General features: G+C 43.5%; 2 protein-coding genes across 3 annotated transcripts in view; both read left to right on the top strand.

Annotated features, from left to right (window-relative positions):
- LOC122668837 (1-aminocyclopropane-1-carboxylate oxidase homolog 1-like) overlaps positions 1–7,599 on the top strand; it is a 43,014-nt gene extending 35,415 nt beyond the window's left edge. Inside the window, exons 1-3 of one of the 2 annotated variants that reach the window (XM_043865387.1) lie at positions 4,289–4,877; positions 5,013–5,334; positions 7,300–7,599. In XM_043865387.1, the coding sequence (XP_043721322.1) occupies positions 4,291–4,877; positions 5,013–5,334; positions 7,300–7,578 (1,188 nt within the window). In that variant the 5' untranslated portion in view covers positions 4,289–4,290 and the 3' untranslated portion in view covers positions 7,579–7,599. Of the gene's footprint in view, positions 1–4,288; positions 4,878–5,012; positions 5,335–7,299 lie in introns of those variants that run through there. The other variant, XM_043865395.1, reaches the window with a different exon arrangement.
- A 3,465-nt stretch (positions 7,600–11,064) lies between these two features.
- LOC122670547 (rubisco accumulation factor 1.1, chloroplastic-like) lies at positions 11,065–12,786 on the top strand. The gene has a single exon (XM_043867477.1). The coding sequence runs from the start codon at positions 11,149–11,151 to the stop codon at positions 12,559–12,561; it is 1,413 nt and encodes a 470-aa protein (XP_043723412.1). The 5' UTR covers positions 11,065–11,148; the 3' UTR covers positions 12,562–12,786.
- The last annotated feature ends 3,496 nt before the right edge of the window (positions 12,787–16,282 follow it).

The following is a 16,282-nucleotide window of genomic DNA, read 5'->3' on the forward strand; positions in this document are numbered from 1 at the left end:
AGTAAAACAGTGGTTATCCACAATATTTTCGATGAAAGACCTTGGTGAAGCTAGCTATATCCTTGGGATCAAACTCGTAAGAGATCGCCAGAAAAGGATGCTAGGCTTGTCACAGGCTACCTATATAGACAAAGTCCTGGCTAGATTTATTATGGAGAACTCCAAGAGGGGAAGTGTTCCCTTCAAACATGGAGTCAGTCTTTCCAGATCTCAATGTCCTCAGTCTCAGACAGACATTGAAGAGATGAAGAAAATTCCCTATGCCTCAGCAGTAGGGAGTCTTATGTACGCTATGTTGTGTACGAGGGGGCAGTAGGTATGGTAAGTCATTATCAATCTAACCTTGGACGCGAGCATTGGAGTGCTGTCAAGAATATCCTCAAGTACCTGAGAAGGACTAAGGAATATTTCTTGGTTTTTGGATCTGATCAGTTGTCAGTATTGGGATACATAGATTCGGATTTCCAAACTGACAAGGATGACAGAAAATCCACGTCCGGGATGGTATATCTAATGGGTGGAGGTGCCATTGTGTGGCGGAGTGCGAAACAAAAGTCTACAGCCGATTCTACTACCGAAGCAGAATACCTTGCAACTTGTGATGCAAGCAAAAGAAGGTGTTTGACTGAGAAAATTCCTATCAGATTTGGAGGTAGTCCCTGATCTTGTCAAGGGCCCTATTCCCCTGTTATGTGACAACAGAGGGGTCATTGCACAAGCTAAGGAGCCTAGGGCTCATCAGAGGAACAAGCACGTGCAGCGGAAGTATCACCTCATCAGAGAGATTATCCAGCAGGGTGACGTGAGTATCTCCAAAGTGGACACAACTGAAAATGTGTCTGATGCCATGACAAAGGGTTTGTCACCAGGTGTGTTTGAGAAACACATGGAGGGCATGGGTTTAAAATGTATGGGGAATTGGTTTTGATGTACAAGTGGGAGATTGTTGGACAAGTGTGTCCATCAAACCCGGTTCGGTCCGATTCAACCCAGTTCACCTTTGTATTGAACATTTATACATTTTAGTTTAATATTGTTACATGCGATATAAACTTTTTGAGCATTATGTGTCCGTAAGTTATACTTAAAATGGTAGTCACGACTAGGGTTTGGGCTGGGCACCCTTATCATATGGTCGTCACATTGGGTATGCCTAAACGTGTGATGTCAGGGTACAAATGCGAGTGCTCACATGTTTGATGTGTGCATTGGCGAAGAATCTACTTTGTCGATTCCCTCATGTATTACGCGATGTAGGAAGGGATAGACATGTGTCACCAACACCTGCACTGAGGGAACCTCCATCGCAAAGTGTGATCGCATTCTTTGGTTCATCAATGACTGAGACTCAAGCGAGTCAAAGTCGGTGTTCTGAGAATGCGTGAACACTTTGTGAGTGAAGGAGTTATCCAACACGGTCACCACTGCCCGATTGGGGAACACCAAGATAGAGACTGTTTGTGCATGGTCGGATCAGAATTTGGATCCAGTACCGTTTTGAAAATGGTTTTGCAAAATTTATTTTACATAAAATGATACATTATTTATAGTTATTTCAAATAAAGTGTTTTATCAAGTTTTGCGGGATCCGATCGGATGCACAGACGCTCTTATATGGACATGTACTATGGATTGGGGTTTGGCAGTACATGTGTACATGCCCTAGATTCTATAATGATGGTGTTGATTAGTGGGGGGGTTGTATATGATAAATTGTTGTCATATAAGGAGTTATTTGGAATTTGCTAATTTAATTGGCTCTTTATTTAATTAATGGATTTGGTGCTAATTGTAATTATCCATTAATAATTAAATAAAGAATCTAATTAATACTTTCCCTATTAGATTCTGCTTCTTCACCTGTGTAGCACTTTCAGTTTAAACAGAATAGCCAGACTGAGAGAGAGAGAGTCAGACTCTCACTAGGGCTCTATTAAATCTATCTAGGATTTAATTAAACCCTATTATTATAAATAGGGGACCAAAAAACGCAGAAGAGGAAGCTCTCCACGTTTTTGGAGCAGACACTCTCTCTCCTATGTTTTTGGTTTCTCTCTCTCCCTCTTGTGATCTCTCTTCTTCTTCTTGCTTCTCTCACCTGTGTTTGAGAGTTAGGGTTTGTGAAACCCTAGATCTGTGCTGAGGAGTTTGAGGGCATCTGGGATTGGCGTGTAGAACCTTGGTAGCACCATTGGAGGTTCAGATCTGTTTGCTTGGAGCGCTCACTGGAGGAAGAACCACTGTCTATTGGAGGAGCAACACTTGAGGCTCACCAAGTTAGCAGTTCTTTATTAATTCCTTCTGTTCATTGATTATTAATATTTATGGGATGCGAAAGAAACTCGAATCGATTAATTTTCGCTGCGCATTCGAGTATGGGATGGATCCCTCTTGCCATGTGATGGACTAGAGACGAATTTCTCCGTCCCTATTGTGATAATTAATTTTATGGGACGCAATAGGGAAGGAGAAACCCTGATAGGGATGCACCAGGGTTCCCATGGGTGACCATGAGAAACCCTAAAATCAAATGGGGCACCCATGGGACACCATGGGATAACCCAGGGTGTGCAAAACCCTAATTTTTCTGTATATTGGTTTCCTTAGGGAACCATGGTTTGATCCCTGGACCGTTGTTTGACCAACAACAACAAGCTGAGAACTATAGTCTCACGTCCCAATCCAAGCACTTTCTATGGCCAACCCTTTACCATATTCATGAGAAACCACAGGATGGTGCAGTTCCAACGACTTTTTTTATGATGATGATGATGATGATGATGATGATTTTCTACAGTGCAGAAATGCAACAGAAGGCGGACAGAAAAACCACTTGTGCAAATTACAAGTGTAGAAATCTGCCCCAATGTCTTTGACGTCAACCTCGACAGAACCAATTGAATGAACAGCATCTACCAAGGCTTGATCAACACCTTCCTCCCTACATATCTTAACCAACTCCTTGATCGGGATGAGAACGCTTGGCATCGAAGTGATATGATCAATTACTGTTAACCTAACTTTCTTGCCATTAGATTTCCCTTTCTCCAAAGCTTTCCGAAACTCAACAATAATTTCTTCGTTCGAGCCCTCGAGCTCGCCTTTTGGCATTGGTGGGTGGTGGTGGTGGTGGTGGTGGTGGTTGTGGTGGTGGGTATGTAAAAGAAGATGATGATTTGGGGAAGATGAAGGCATGCATTTTGGTCTTTTCAAAATTTAGCAAATAGGTCAGAAGGTCTTTTCAAAATTTAGAAAGGATAGAAGAAAGGGTAGTTTGATAATTTTTAAGCATTTAATACCTGGTGTGGACTTAAATGGTATTAGGGGGTAAAGCAGGGGTGGTACGTGGAATATTGAGGGTTGGTACGTGGACTTATCAGAAGCTTAGGGGGGTACGAGGAATACTGGGTGCATTACAGGGGGTATGCGTATTTAACCCAGTAATATTCTACTGACTTATTACAGGACCAACTAAAGTGGTGGCCACGCTGGCAAACATGTTGTAACGGCTTGGTTTTCTAATTGTCCTCTTAGGCCTATTGGTGTAAATGAATAGCCGAAATCTGTTTCCGTATCCGTGTCCGTATCCGTTTAGCACTATCCGAATCCGTCCGAAAGCTAAATGGATGCGGATATGGATAGACTATAGTTATCCGAAAAGCTATATTTACATGTAAACGGATAAAATATTCGATCCGTATCCGTGTTCATATCCATTTAGCATTATCTGAATCCGTCCGATAACTAATCAGATGTGAATGTGGATATAACACTATCCGAACCGAATCCAATCCGGTGTACAGCCTTACTTAGGCCTGCGAGTAGAAGGTGGGCCCTGCCCTGATAATGCTCTATCACATCAATTGTCCAATAATTCAAAACTTTTTCTAGCGTGTTCTGGAATTTAGATGCCCTCTTTTCTTAATAATGCTTGGACTTTAACACTGCATTAGATTTTTCTTCCCCTAAAGCAATTGGATATGAGTGAGCGGCTGAGCACTTTTGTGGGTGTGTGTGTGTGCGCTTGTCTGATCACCTAATGACTTTAATGAGTAATGACAGAAATTAGACAAACTCATTTGGCCTTTCTGAGCAAGTCAAGGCTGATCCACGGTTATCCTTATCGTTGCTTGAATAAACACCATTACCAGCAGTGACATTGCCTATTGACATATATAGATCGATCACACGGTACTCTCTTTGCAAGTAGCAAATAATTAATTACATACTAAAATGGTAGTTTTAGGCACCCATGAAGAGGAGGTTGCAAGTAGCAAATTACATACTAAAATGGTAGTAGTTTCCGGCACCCATGAAGAGGAGGTTTCAGCCACTTATGACCGTACCAAGGAGTTGAAGGAATTTGATGATACTAAAGCTGGCGTGAAGGGACTGGTAGATGCTGGCATGGTGAAGGTACCTCGTATCTTCGTCCACCACCCTCCTAATGCCCTCCTTCATGAAGGGTTGCCTGGTTCCATCCACAACAACAACCACAGCCAGACCCAAACCCAAACCCACCTCAACCTCCCTACCATAGACTTGGGGGACGGCGTCATCGATAAAGATGTGATTTTAAGGAATGAAATCGTCGAAAAAGTGCGTCATGCATCGGAGACATCGGGGTTCTTCCAGGTGGTGAATCATGGGATTCCTCAAACTGTTATGGATGAGATGCTGGAAGGGATTAGAAGGTTTTTCGAGCAAGACACGGAGGTGACGAAACAGTTCTACTCGCGTGACTATGCCAACAGAAGGGTTGTATACAATACCAATTTCGATCTACACAGCTCTCCCGCAGCTAATTGGAGGGACAGTATGTATTGCTTCATGGGTCCTCAACCTTTCAACCCCGAAGAGTTACCTGAGACTTGCAGGTACGTGTTAGCTAGTGTTAAAGATCTTCATGATCTCGCCTTAATTTCTATTTGTGTTTTTCGATCGATCAGTACTTTTGGAAGACCTGCTAACTGGTTCTCAACTATCTGATCTAATTAATCTTAAATCTGTAGAGATATATTGATGGAGTACTCGGATCAAGTTAAAAGATTGGGGATTATCTTGTTTGAGTTACTATCGGAGGGTTTGGGACTAAAATCTAACCGGCTGAGGGAGATGGGTTGTGAAGAGGGGCATTCCCTTCTGTGTCACTATTATCCTGCATGCCCTGAACCTGAACTGACGATGGGCGGCAGTAAGCATGCTGACAATGGTTTCCTCGCAATCCTTCTACAAAACCATATTGGTGGCCTCCAAGTATTTCATCAGAACCAATGGGTTGATGTTCCCCCCACACCTGGAGCTTTAATTGTGAACATTGGGGATCTTTTGCAGGCAAGTCTCTGTTACATATCGGTATATCCATTATTTTTTATGACTTGCACCTAAACCATAGCATCGGGATCTTGCGGACCTGGCTTTCCTCGACCCGTGGAGGGAGCTCAGGATCCAGCCGCCCAATAAAAACAGGGGGGGTTTGGTTACTTCACAGAAATGACCCTGTTGTGTTAAGAAATCGTCGAGCGGTCCTGCGAGTGCCGTCACCTGCAAGTGGACCAAGGGGTCAACAGAGAGAACCGGTGTGGTTCCGGCCTAGGGCTCTCCGATGCCAAAGTTAGATCTCCTGAGCAAACAGATGAATAGTGATTATTCAGTATGAGTTTTTATGTCCCTCGATGGGGTTGTGTACCTTGCATTTTATAGTAGTGTATGGCGGTGTGGAGAGTCCCAATTTGATGGCGATTGTGCCGTTGAGTGGATAGAGGCCCTGGGTAACGGGGCTCTATCCTGATTGGCCATCTCCCCGTGGGAGGGGGTGTCCTAGTGGTATCAAGATCCTTGGTGGATAGATACCCGCGTGTGGTGATAACGTCATTGGTGCTTGAATCCGTCTGGGTGACGTGACTTCTAAGCGGTGGCCTAGAGTCCTGGTGGTGACATGAGTCTGTAGTGATACGATCGGGTCATAGATGAGTAGCCCCGATGTCCGTGCACCTCACGTCTGTGCCCACGATGCCGTGCCTGGGTGCAAGCCGCGCCTGGGTGAGAGGCCGCGCTTGGGTGTGGCCACGCCTGGGTGGGGCCGCGCCTGGGTGAGAGGCCGACAAATGATACATCCAAGATTCACCGGACCAATCAACGGCCGCCACGTGTCACAGGGCGACCCGCTCCAAAACCAAGGGGAACTAACCGGGGTCCCACCACCCAGGCGCGGCCAACACCCAGGCGCGGCCTACACCAGGCGCGGCCTCACCCAGGCGCTGCCACACCCAGGCGCGGCCTCACCCAGGCGCGGCTACACCCAGGAGCAGCCTGCACCCGACGGCCACCTCTCAAGCGCGGCGGCCACCACTCAGGCGTGGCCTCACCTAGGCTCTGCCTCACCCAGGCGCAGCCTCACCCAGGAGCGGCCTACACCAGGCGCGGCCTCACCCAGGCGCGGCCACACCCAGTCACGGCCTCACCTAGGCGCGGCTACACCCAGGCGCGGCCTGCACCCGGCGACCACCTCTCAGGCGCGGCGGCGACCACTCAGGCGTGGCCTCACCTAGGCACGGCCACACCCAGGCGGCCTCTCACCCAGGCGCGGCTTGCACCGTCATCATGGGCACAGCCGTGAGGTGCACGAACATCGGGGCTACTCATCTATGACCCAATCGTATCACTACAGACTCATGTCACCACCAGGACTCTAGGCCACCGCTTAGAAGTCACGTCACCCAGACGGATTCAAGCACCAATGACGTTATCACCACACGCGGGTATCTATCCACCAAGGATCTTGATACCACCAGGACACCCCCTCCCGCGGGGAGATGGCCAATCAGGATAGAACCCCGTTACCCAGGGCCTCTATCCACTCAACGGCACAATCGCCATCAAACTGGGACTCTCCACACCGCCATACACTACTATAAAAAGCAAGGTACACAACCCCATCGAGGGACATAAAAACTCATACTGAATAATCACTATTCATCTATTTGCTCAAGAGATCTAACTTTGGCATCGAAGAGCCCTAGGCCGGAACCACACCGGTTCTCTCTGTTGACCCCTTGGTCCACTTGCAGGTGACGACACTCGCAGGACCGCTCGACGATTTCTTGACGCAATAGACCCAAACACCCCTTGTTTTGTTTAGCTTTATCATCTCCTCCAACCATGGGATGAGAGTTGGATGATCCAGTCCAACCAAAACAAGGGGGTTTGATCATTTCACAGGGGCCCACCAAATACAACCTTAATGGTGTCTTTAGTTTCAATTGTAAGTTTGTCTGATTGATTTTGTGGTTGTGGCAGCTCATATCCAATAATAAGTTTAAAAGTGCTGAACATCGAGTATTGGCCCAAAAAGTAGGCCCAAGACTATCTATCGCATGCTTCTTCACTACAACTTTTCTACCATCAACAACGATCTATGGGCCTATCAAGGAGTTGCTATTGGAGGACAATCCCCCAGTCTACAGGGAAACCACAGTCTTAGAATACACTACATACTACATGGCCAAGGCACTTGATGGAACTTCTGCATTGGAAAATTTTAAGCTGCAAACTTCAAGTTCAGAAGAAAAGAAATAGCATAGCATAAATTAACATCAAATTCTCAAGGTACTGCAGTCCTAGGGATTATGAAACTCAACAATAAATTATTGTGGGAGAGATTATATAAAAGAAAAAAAACATAAAAGAATATATTCAGAGACTCTTCTTCGAAAGCAAGGACGTAAAAATACTTGTAGGTTCCTTGGCAGTAGTATCCAATACCTAAGTTCAAGGCCTGATTTGGTATGATTTCTATTTTAATTCCATGGGAATGATTTCTATTTTGAAAATTATTTGTTTTGATTTTTGCATCTTATTTCTGTGAAATATAGATCCAATGGAATAGAAATTCTGAAGTACTTGAGAATATCAGAATTTTAAGAATAGTTTAATGGGAGAAAGTTCGCCATGCTCCCTCACATGGTTTTTTTATTATCTTTTCTCTTCTCCCCCAAATCATTTGGCCCATGTAAATGATACTTACTATTTCACATGCCATCATTGGTGCGATGTGAGAGATTCCCCCCCCCCCACACTTCACCTTCCCCCCCCCCCCTTCACCACAACCAGTGATGTGGGAAACCCTTTCCCTAGTTTAAATGTTTAATATTCTCTTGGGTCTCTTTTAGTGTGTAGCAGATCAAGCCACATCTAAGTTTTAATTTTATTTCTGTTTTTTTTTTTGGTTAGAAATCAGCAACTATATATTAAGGAAAAAAAATATGTTATAGGATTAACGTCTGGGTATACCTAGACGGATAAAGACAAATGAAATAACATGGCCTCAATACCTCCCATCTTTGGCAATGCCATCAGTAGAGGGAGAGAAAACCACAACCTTGTCAAAGACCCACCTTCGGCATTGCCATCAGCAAGAGCTCTAGCCAAAGCAGTATGTAAATCTGTACCTAGGTCTGTTTTGGGCACCCCAACTAACGTCTGATGAAACAAAACTTGGGCAGTACAACCAAGTACTAGGGCTTTGCATTCTTGCTCCATGTTTTGAGAGAATATCAGCCATCATATTAACGTCACAAAAATAATGCGTTATCCGCCATGATATTAAGGCAAGGAAAAAGATAAAATAACGCCATTGTTGTTGAAAAAGTCAAGGGATTGATCTTCTAAGCACTGCTTCTACCACAACTTGTGAATTGCAATCAATCCAAAGCTTATCAACGTCCAACTCGCTAATCAACTTCAGGTCGATAAATAAGGCAGAAAATTCAGCACTGTAGTTCATCATGATGCCAAGAGGAACAACAAAACATCTCTGAACAATGCCAAACTCATTCCGAATTACACCACCCATGTCAGACCGTCCTTGGTTTCTAAAGGAGCAGCCATCAATGTTCAATTTGCACCATGGATTAATTTAACTCATCTAAGCTCATGAACAGATGACACCTCTGAAACAACATTGACCTTGTTTTGCATTCTTCCTAGACAGAATAAAATCCTCCATTGTTCTTGATGAAAAGGCCTTAATCTGAGCTTCTTTCTTTCGTATCATTTAAAACTAACCTCAAGATGAAACTAGATGGCTTCATTTTGCCTTCAAATCTCCTATTATTTTTTTCATACCAAACATGAAAAGGGATGAGGAGGAAACCAGCCAGCTACACCTCCTTTAGGGGGACCGAACTAGCTTTAGAATGTCACCACTGCGTCATACAGTATTGAAATATGTGGGATAAGCTTCGAACTACGCAGGCACAGAGAACAACGTGATGCAAAAGGAATCCCTCTCTTTGTCGCCAGCTCATAAATAGCAAGACGACCATACATCATCTGCCACCCAAACAGCGGGTGTCTTGGCTGAAAGCGGTTGGACCAGACTAATTGAAACTGAAACGGCTTATACCTTTCACTCTAATCACCTCCTATGTTGATTTAACAGAAAAATCCCCCAACATGGAGGCCTTCCATGCACACTCGCTTATCCGAAACCTGGGATTTGGGAATTAAAATCGCCCTAACGATCTGGAATTTAGCTTGCAAAACAGTCGAAGAAACACGCGGGAAATGCCACGATCCACACCAAATAAAACCAGCCACTCTTGATTTGAACTCAGAAAAAATAGTTGGATTCAGACCTGTAGCCATTACCAGCGACTCATTTCCAACCCACTTATCGTGCCAAAAATCAATTGACTCTCCATCGCCGATGATCTAAGTCTCATTGGATTCTACATCATCCCACACCCTCTTTATACCATTCCAAATAGATGAGGATATACCAGAATTTTTTGGTCGTCCATTTGATTTTACATATTTCTCTCCCATGAACTTCCCAAAGAAAGAGTCATCGTTTTCATAGCCCAACACAACTTACATACCAAAGATTTATTGACATCCCTAATCCTCCTTAGCCTCATACCACCCTCTTCCTTATGCTTGCAAACCAAGTCCCATTTAACGGTGATGCTCTTTGCCTGCTCCAAATCATCAGACCAAATGAAGTTTCTCATCCACCTCTCCACAGTAGATATGAGCTCAGTAGGCCACCAATAGACCGAGAAGTTATGAATAAGAATATCCTACACAACAAATTTCACTAATTGCACCCTGCCAACCTAAGAGGATAGTTTTCCTTTCCAACTTGCAAGTTTGGATTTATTTTTATCAACCATAGGAAGGAAATGCTCCTTTTTCAATCAGCCATTGAAGATATTGTTAGAAAAAAAACTCTGTTTGAAGAAGGAAACTTCAAACTGCTTTGAACGCAATCTCGCTATCTTAAAAGAGATATTTGCCCCACACGATAAATTTACCTTCAGGAATCAACAAAGCAATAAAAGATAAACACAGAACTCCTTTTAGAGATACTGAATTGTAAGAGAGAGAGATATTTCGTTTGAACACAGTACTTTTATTTAGATCGATTGCCATCTGATCTAACGGTCCAGATTAAATTAGAGATAAACCTGTTCACAACAGTCATATCCTATCAAACGTGACCGTAGGATCTTCTAATCCGACGGATCTGATCATTTTAAAAAATCAACGTACCAGAAGTGATGCAAGCGTGCTAAGTGCTAAGTGCGTGCATACGCCAGCAATGCCTCTACAGCCCATGCCGAGTGTGCGCAGACAGCATCCACGCCGTCCTCGCATATACACCGTAGAATGTCTTTCTTTTTCGATTTAATTCAAGAGATAAAGAAGGTAATATAATAAATATCATTTATAACTCTTGTAGTTTTTCGATGTGGGACTAAAGTACTTTTCCCAAAATAATAAAGTATTTATTTAATCTCTTATTTTATTATAATTTATCTAACAGATATGACCCCCAGGTACATAGTATGAGACCCACAGAAAAAATGGATCCAATGTGACTCTGTGATTGGCCTTGGAGGGCCTTAGACGGTACTTGTACAAGGACACGAACCGACCTCATGACAAAGAGCACATAACGGACAAAGTGGAGTGAAGAAATGTTGGGTCATATTAGAACCAACTTCAAATCTATAGAGGCTGAAGTTGGCTTGGCCAGGTTTTGTACCTATACTATGGCTGAAGACTGTTGCAGAGGATAACTGCAGACATCAACAAGATAAGAGCTATCTCTCTCTCTCTCTCTCGCTAGCTCGCTTGCTTTCCATGATTCTTTGCACAATTTCACAGCCCAGCACTGCCACAACAATGCTCTCTCTAAATCCCACCAAGCCACTCTCGCTCTTCCACTCACAACTACAGTCTGGTTCTCCATTCCTGAACCAGAAACAACAACAACCACCATCTCGCCTGCTTCACCTACGCAACGTCAAACCCACCACCACCACACTCTCAGTTACCGCAGCTACTGCAGGCACTGGCAGCGCCGCCTCATCAACCCCATCCAATAACCAAGTCTACCAACCCTTCCGCCCACCTCCCTCCTCTGTTCCCTCCCAATTCCGCAATCTCGGAACCGACGGCCGTCTCGAAGTCCTCCAGAACCGTCTGGGTCTCTGGTTCGAGTACGCCCCACTCATCCCCTCCCTTTTTCAGGAAGGCTTCACTCCTTCCTCCATCGAAGAAGCCACTGGCATTTCAGGCGTCGAACAGAACCGCATCGTCGTCGCTGCCCAAGTACGCGACACCCTCGCTCAATCCAACTTCGACCCTGAAACTCTTTCCTTCTTCGACAACGGTGGCGCCGAGCTCCTCTACGAGATCCGCCTCCTCAACGCTGCTCAGCGGGCCTCCGCCGCTGCTTTTATCGTCCAGAATCGCCTAGACGCACGCGGAGCCAATGAGCTCGCTCGGGCTATGAAGGATTTCCCTCGAAGACGCGACGACCAAGGTTGGGAGAGCTTCACCTATGCCTCCCCAGGCGATTGCCTCTCTTTCATGTATTTTAGGCAAAGCAGAGAGCACCGGGATCTGTCGGATCAGCGGAAGTCGGCGCTTGAACGAGCATTGGAGGTAGCAGAGACGGAGAATGCGAAACGGAGGGTTCTGGATGAATTGGAGGCGAAATCTGATCAGGGAGAAGGAAAAGGGGAACTTGGGGTTAGGATTAAGGTTCCGGTAGTGAGGTTGAAAATTGGAGAGGTTGCGGAGGCCACGTCGGTGGTGGTTTTGCCCGTCTGCGAAGCGGGTGAAGGAGAGAGAGGGGTGCTGGAAGCTCCTGGGGAGTGTAGAAGCGAAGGTGAGTTTGGGGTGGTGGTGGCTGAGAAAGGGTGGAGAAGGTGGGTGGCTCTGCCGGGATGGGAGCCCGTGGTGGGACTAGCGAAAGGGGGAGTGGCGGTGGCGTTTGGAGACGCGAGGGTTTTGCCATGGAAGGTGAATCGGTGGTACAAGGAGGAATCAATTCTAGTGCTGGCTGATAGAGAGAAGAAAGAAGTGGAAGCTGAAGATGGGTTCTATCTCGTTGCATCTGTAGCAGATGGTCATGGTGTTCTAAAGGTGGAAAGAGGATCAGCATTGAAGGAGTTGGGTGTGAAGCAGTGTTTGGGAAATGTAGTTTTGGTGGTTAGGCCTCCTAAGGAAAAAACTGATGATCAACTGCAGGATGATGATTGGGAGTGAGAATGAGAATTAAAGGCCAATACAGAGAAGGGTTTTTTTCATTCTTTTCCCCTTCTCCTCATTTATAAATGGAATAAGTTGAAGTTTAGTACCTGATGGACACAAGTCACACAGCAATGCCACACTTTTGAAGGGGTGATTAGATAGAGGTGCTTGGGAATCAATGATTTGGTCTCATTGTGAATGTAAGCTACATATGAATCCAAATTTCCTCTTTTTTGTTTCTAATATTTGTAACATTTTTGTGATTATTTTGAGATTAAATATGATAACATTAAGCTGCAAATTATCTTGCTTTCTGGCCAACTTTTGAAGTTTCATATTTTACCATAAGCATTGTTATCCTTTAGTCTGTTTAGTTTGATCTGCTGAAGACATCAAATAATGCATGGGCATTCATTGACAACTCCCTCCCCCCCCCCCCCTTTTCTCTCTCTCTCTCTCTCTCTCTCTCTGGAATCAGGATCTTGTAGATTAAGTTTTTATCTTGAGCATAAGCGTTTGTTGGTTGTAATTTTTGTGCAGAGCTGCTCTAATTTTACATTGTATCTTGTGAATGAGCTGTACACTATATCAGTGGGAATCCCTATACAGATCAGAGGAATTACCAGTTACCAGTTATTCAGGCGCAAGAGCATGCTCCTTATATCACATCTGTTCTTCTATAACCTGGAACATTAGCTATGAAAGAATTAAAGATTAATAAAGATATTTAAAATGAAGCACATTGCTGCTCCTTAATGAAGATCCTTCATTTCATGTAGATGGTTGCTCTATGACTACTATTGTCATGTCATAATTCTCTAACTCATTTAGTAACTGGTTTACAAATCGCAGTTAAGAGTTGGTTGTGATGGTATCTTATGACTAATTAGGATGTTATCCTGTGTTAGTATCACAAGAAATTATTTTTCCGGAGTTAACCTCGTCTCCCTTGCAGATATTTGAGGAATCTGGAGAAATTGAGCTTCTTTCTTGTTTTCGAAGTGATAGACACCAGGCAGATGTTTGTCATTGTTGAAGGCAGTCATTTGTTCCTAAAGCCAAAGCTTAGGATAATAGACTTGTTGTAGTAGTCTAAGGATGCCAGTTATGCAGCCGTCTTTGGGCAGTTGGCATCGCAATGTGGTCAACCCCAAGGGAGCACCTTAATTGTTCTAAATTTTGCCCTACCTCTATATGTTCATGTTAACTTCCATGTTTATCTTTTGCTCACACTTTGTTCAAATTGAAACTCTATTATTAATCAGGACAAGAAAGAAACAAAACATTACATCTTTATTCGGTAGGATTTCCTTGTTTTTTGTTTCCTTTGATATCTCGAGTTCATGTTTGTGCTCAAAAACTTATTTGAGTCATTTTCTTCAGGCAGATTCAATGTCGAGCATTTTCTTTATCTCTTGAACTTGAATCAGTTTTTCTAGATGAAGGTTATGGTATTGTACAAATGGAGGTTGCATCTAAATGCCAAAATACGATTACTATCGATCTACATGCATGCAAATGCTACTGGTGGAAACTTTTCTGCAGAAAGTATGTGTTTGATGAATATAATCCACAAAGTAGAAGGATGAGACAATGGGAAGGTACCCAACTTATTTTGGCTGTTGGTAACTATTCTTATCTGACTATATTTTTTCTGGCTAATCAGAAGTGCTTTTTATTTTTTCTGTCACTGTCATAACTTGGTTCCTCTCCAGCTCTCCTCTCACAAGGCTGATAATTGTAATTACTTAACTAGTCATAGATGGAGAGAAGAATACTTCTTAACGCATTAGGTGCAAATTGCTGGTGTGAGTGTCTGAACTAAAAGCAGAACACACTATTTCATTGTTTCTGTAGCTTACCAAAGATCTTCATCTATCTGCTGTTTACCAAGAAATGTGATTGAAAGAACAAGCATTTGATAATGGAGTAAGACACTGTTGTCAGCCAACCAAGCTCTACATAATACACAGGCATGTGTTGATTCAGAAGAAGATCATCTCATCAGATTGAAGTAATGCATCAAGAGGATTGTGGGATTATTATTTCTGCCTTCCACACCAATCCGTTAAAAGCTAGCCATCAAGTAGAGGGGGCCCAAGTAGCTAGAAATCTCCACCTTGGGTTACTCACATCCAATGTGGGATTATTACTTCCCCCTTCGGTGAGGAACCCCAACAATCCTCTCCCATGGCTGAAGATGAATGCAGAAGAAGCATACCACTGACACTATTGGTGATACATGGTTTGCCAATACCCTATGCTCGGAGCTCTTAAACATATCGTTGAGACTTAAGCTGCATAGCACTGATCATTTTCAGATTGCCTGAGAGTAACTACTAAAGAAGCAATCCTGATATACTGTAGAAGGTCCGTGATATTAATTACTCTATTAACAGAAGGGGCATCAACCCGTTGATTCGGATGATGAACTTGGAGACCACCGCCGCCGATGCTGTCTTGCAGGAGGATAGTGAAGAAGTCACTGTGGTAACTAATGAGAAACAACCCCACCCCGTCCCAAGTATTTCATGTAGGAGAGCTATCTGTGTCGCGTCAATGATATGATGATCCTTACTTCTACCACAATCACATTGACATTTAGGTCAAATATACAAGGGGGAAGGAATTCTCTTCAAAAAAAAAAAAATAAACAAGGAGAAGGAATTCAGTTCAGTTGAATCGGACCGTTCAGGACTGAACATCTCCGATACCATTCCTTTGGTAGCAGCTTCATCAGTCTATTTTAGATCATACTCCGATGAATGATACCAGACCTACCCAACTTATCATAGATTGCACCTGAAAACTTTAACCTGTATGAAACCATGGGTCAGTATCAAAATGTAATAGGTTTCGGTTGGTTTCGACATGTTTTGACCGAGATATCTCGGTTGCGGAGGTTTCCTATATGAAACCATGGATCAGTACCAAAATGTAATAGGTTGATTGGTTTCGACATGTTTTAACCAGGTTTCGACCTGAATCCGGTTGGACCATCTATATACATAGATTATTTCGATCGAAACTTGTATGTTTTCATCGATAGAAAGGTTCTGGTTTCGAAATTCTGAACTAAAGGGGAGAAAGTTTTGCCCAAAAAATTTACCAAAATACTTCGTCTAAACACCTATTTCTTACACTCTCCTACACAATCAACCTTGCTAGATAATGGATTTGTTGCTTGAAGTTTGAAGGTAATAGTTTTTTTTTTTTTTCCAAATCCAATTTTTACGTACAATATACTAGTAAACATAGTAGGATTTATTTCAAGTTTTCATATGTTAGATAGAATGGCCCGATCTATGATTTCACGGAATTGGATTATTTTTTTGGTTGTTGAATTAGTTTTTTTTATTTCCTAATTTATAAAATGTATTTCTCACAACAAATTTTTTGAAAGAAAGTAAAGTAGCGATAATATATGTTGGACACCATTGGGCGATCTACTCTATGGTGGTGGGTATGATGATAGTGATAGATTAGTAGCCTTACACAAGGAGGATGACCAGATGATTCAGGATCCATAGCCAAAGCTATAGAGATTCACAGGAGAAACTAAGTTTACTCATGCCACGCAAGATGATGACTATGGTACACATACCAGGAAAGGCTACACTCGAAGTCCACGCAGACAATTCAGACATAATGAGGAGGTAGCTAGGGTGGGCATATGGATATGTCGAGCTTGTCTGACACAATGGAAGCCATAAGTGGAAGATTTGGACATTAGCGC

This window comes from Telopea speciosissima, chromosome 1 (assembly GCF_018873765.1).
Source record: "Telopea speciosissima isolate NSW1024214 ecotype Mountain lineage chromosome 1, Tspe_v1, whole genome shotgun sequence".
In the NCBI taxonomy this organism is placed as follows: Eukaryota; Viridiplantae; Streptophyta; class Magnoliopsida; order Proteales; family Proteaceae; genus Telopea; species Telopea speciosissima.

Coding starts and splice junctions, on each gene's coding strand:
- LOC122670547 (XM_043867477.1), top strand. CDS start 11,149: ATGATTCTTTGCACAATTTCACAGCCCAGCACTGCCACAACAATGCTC.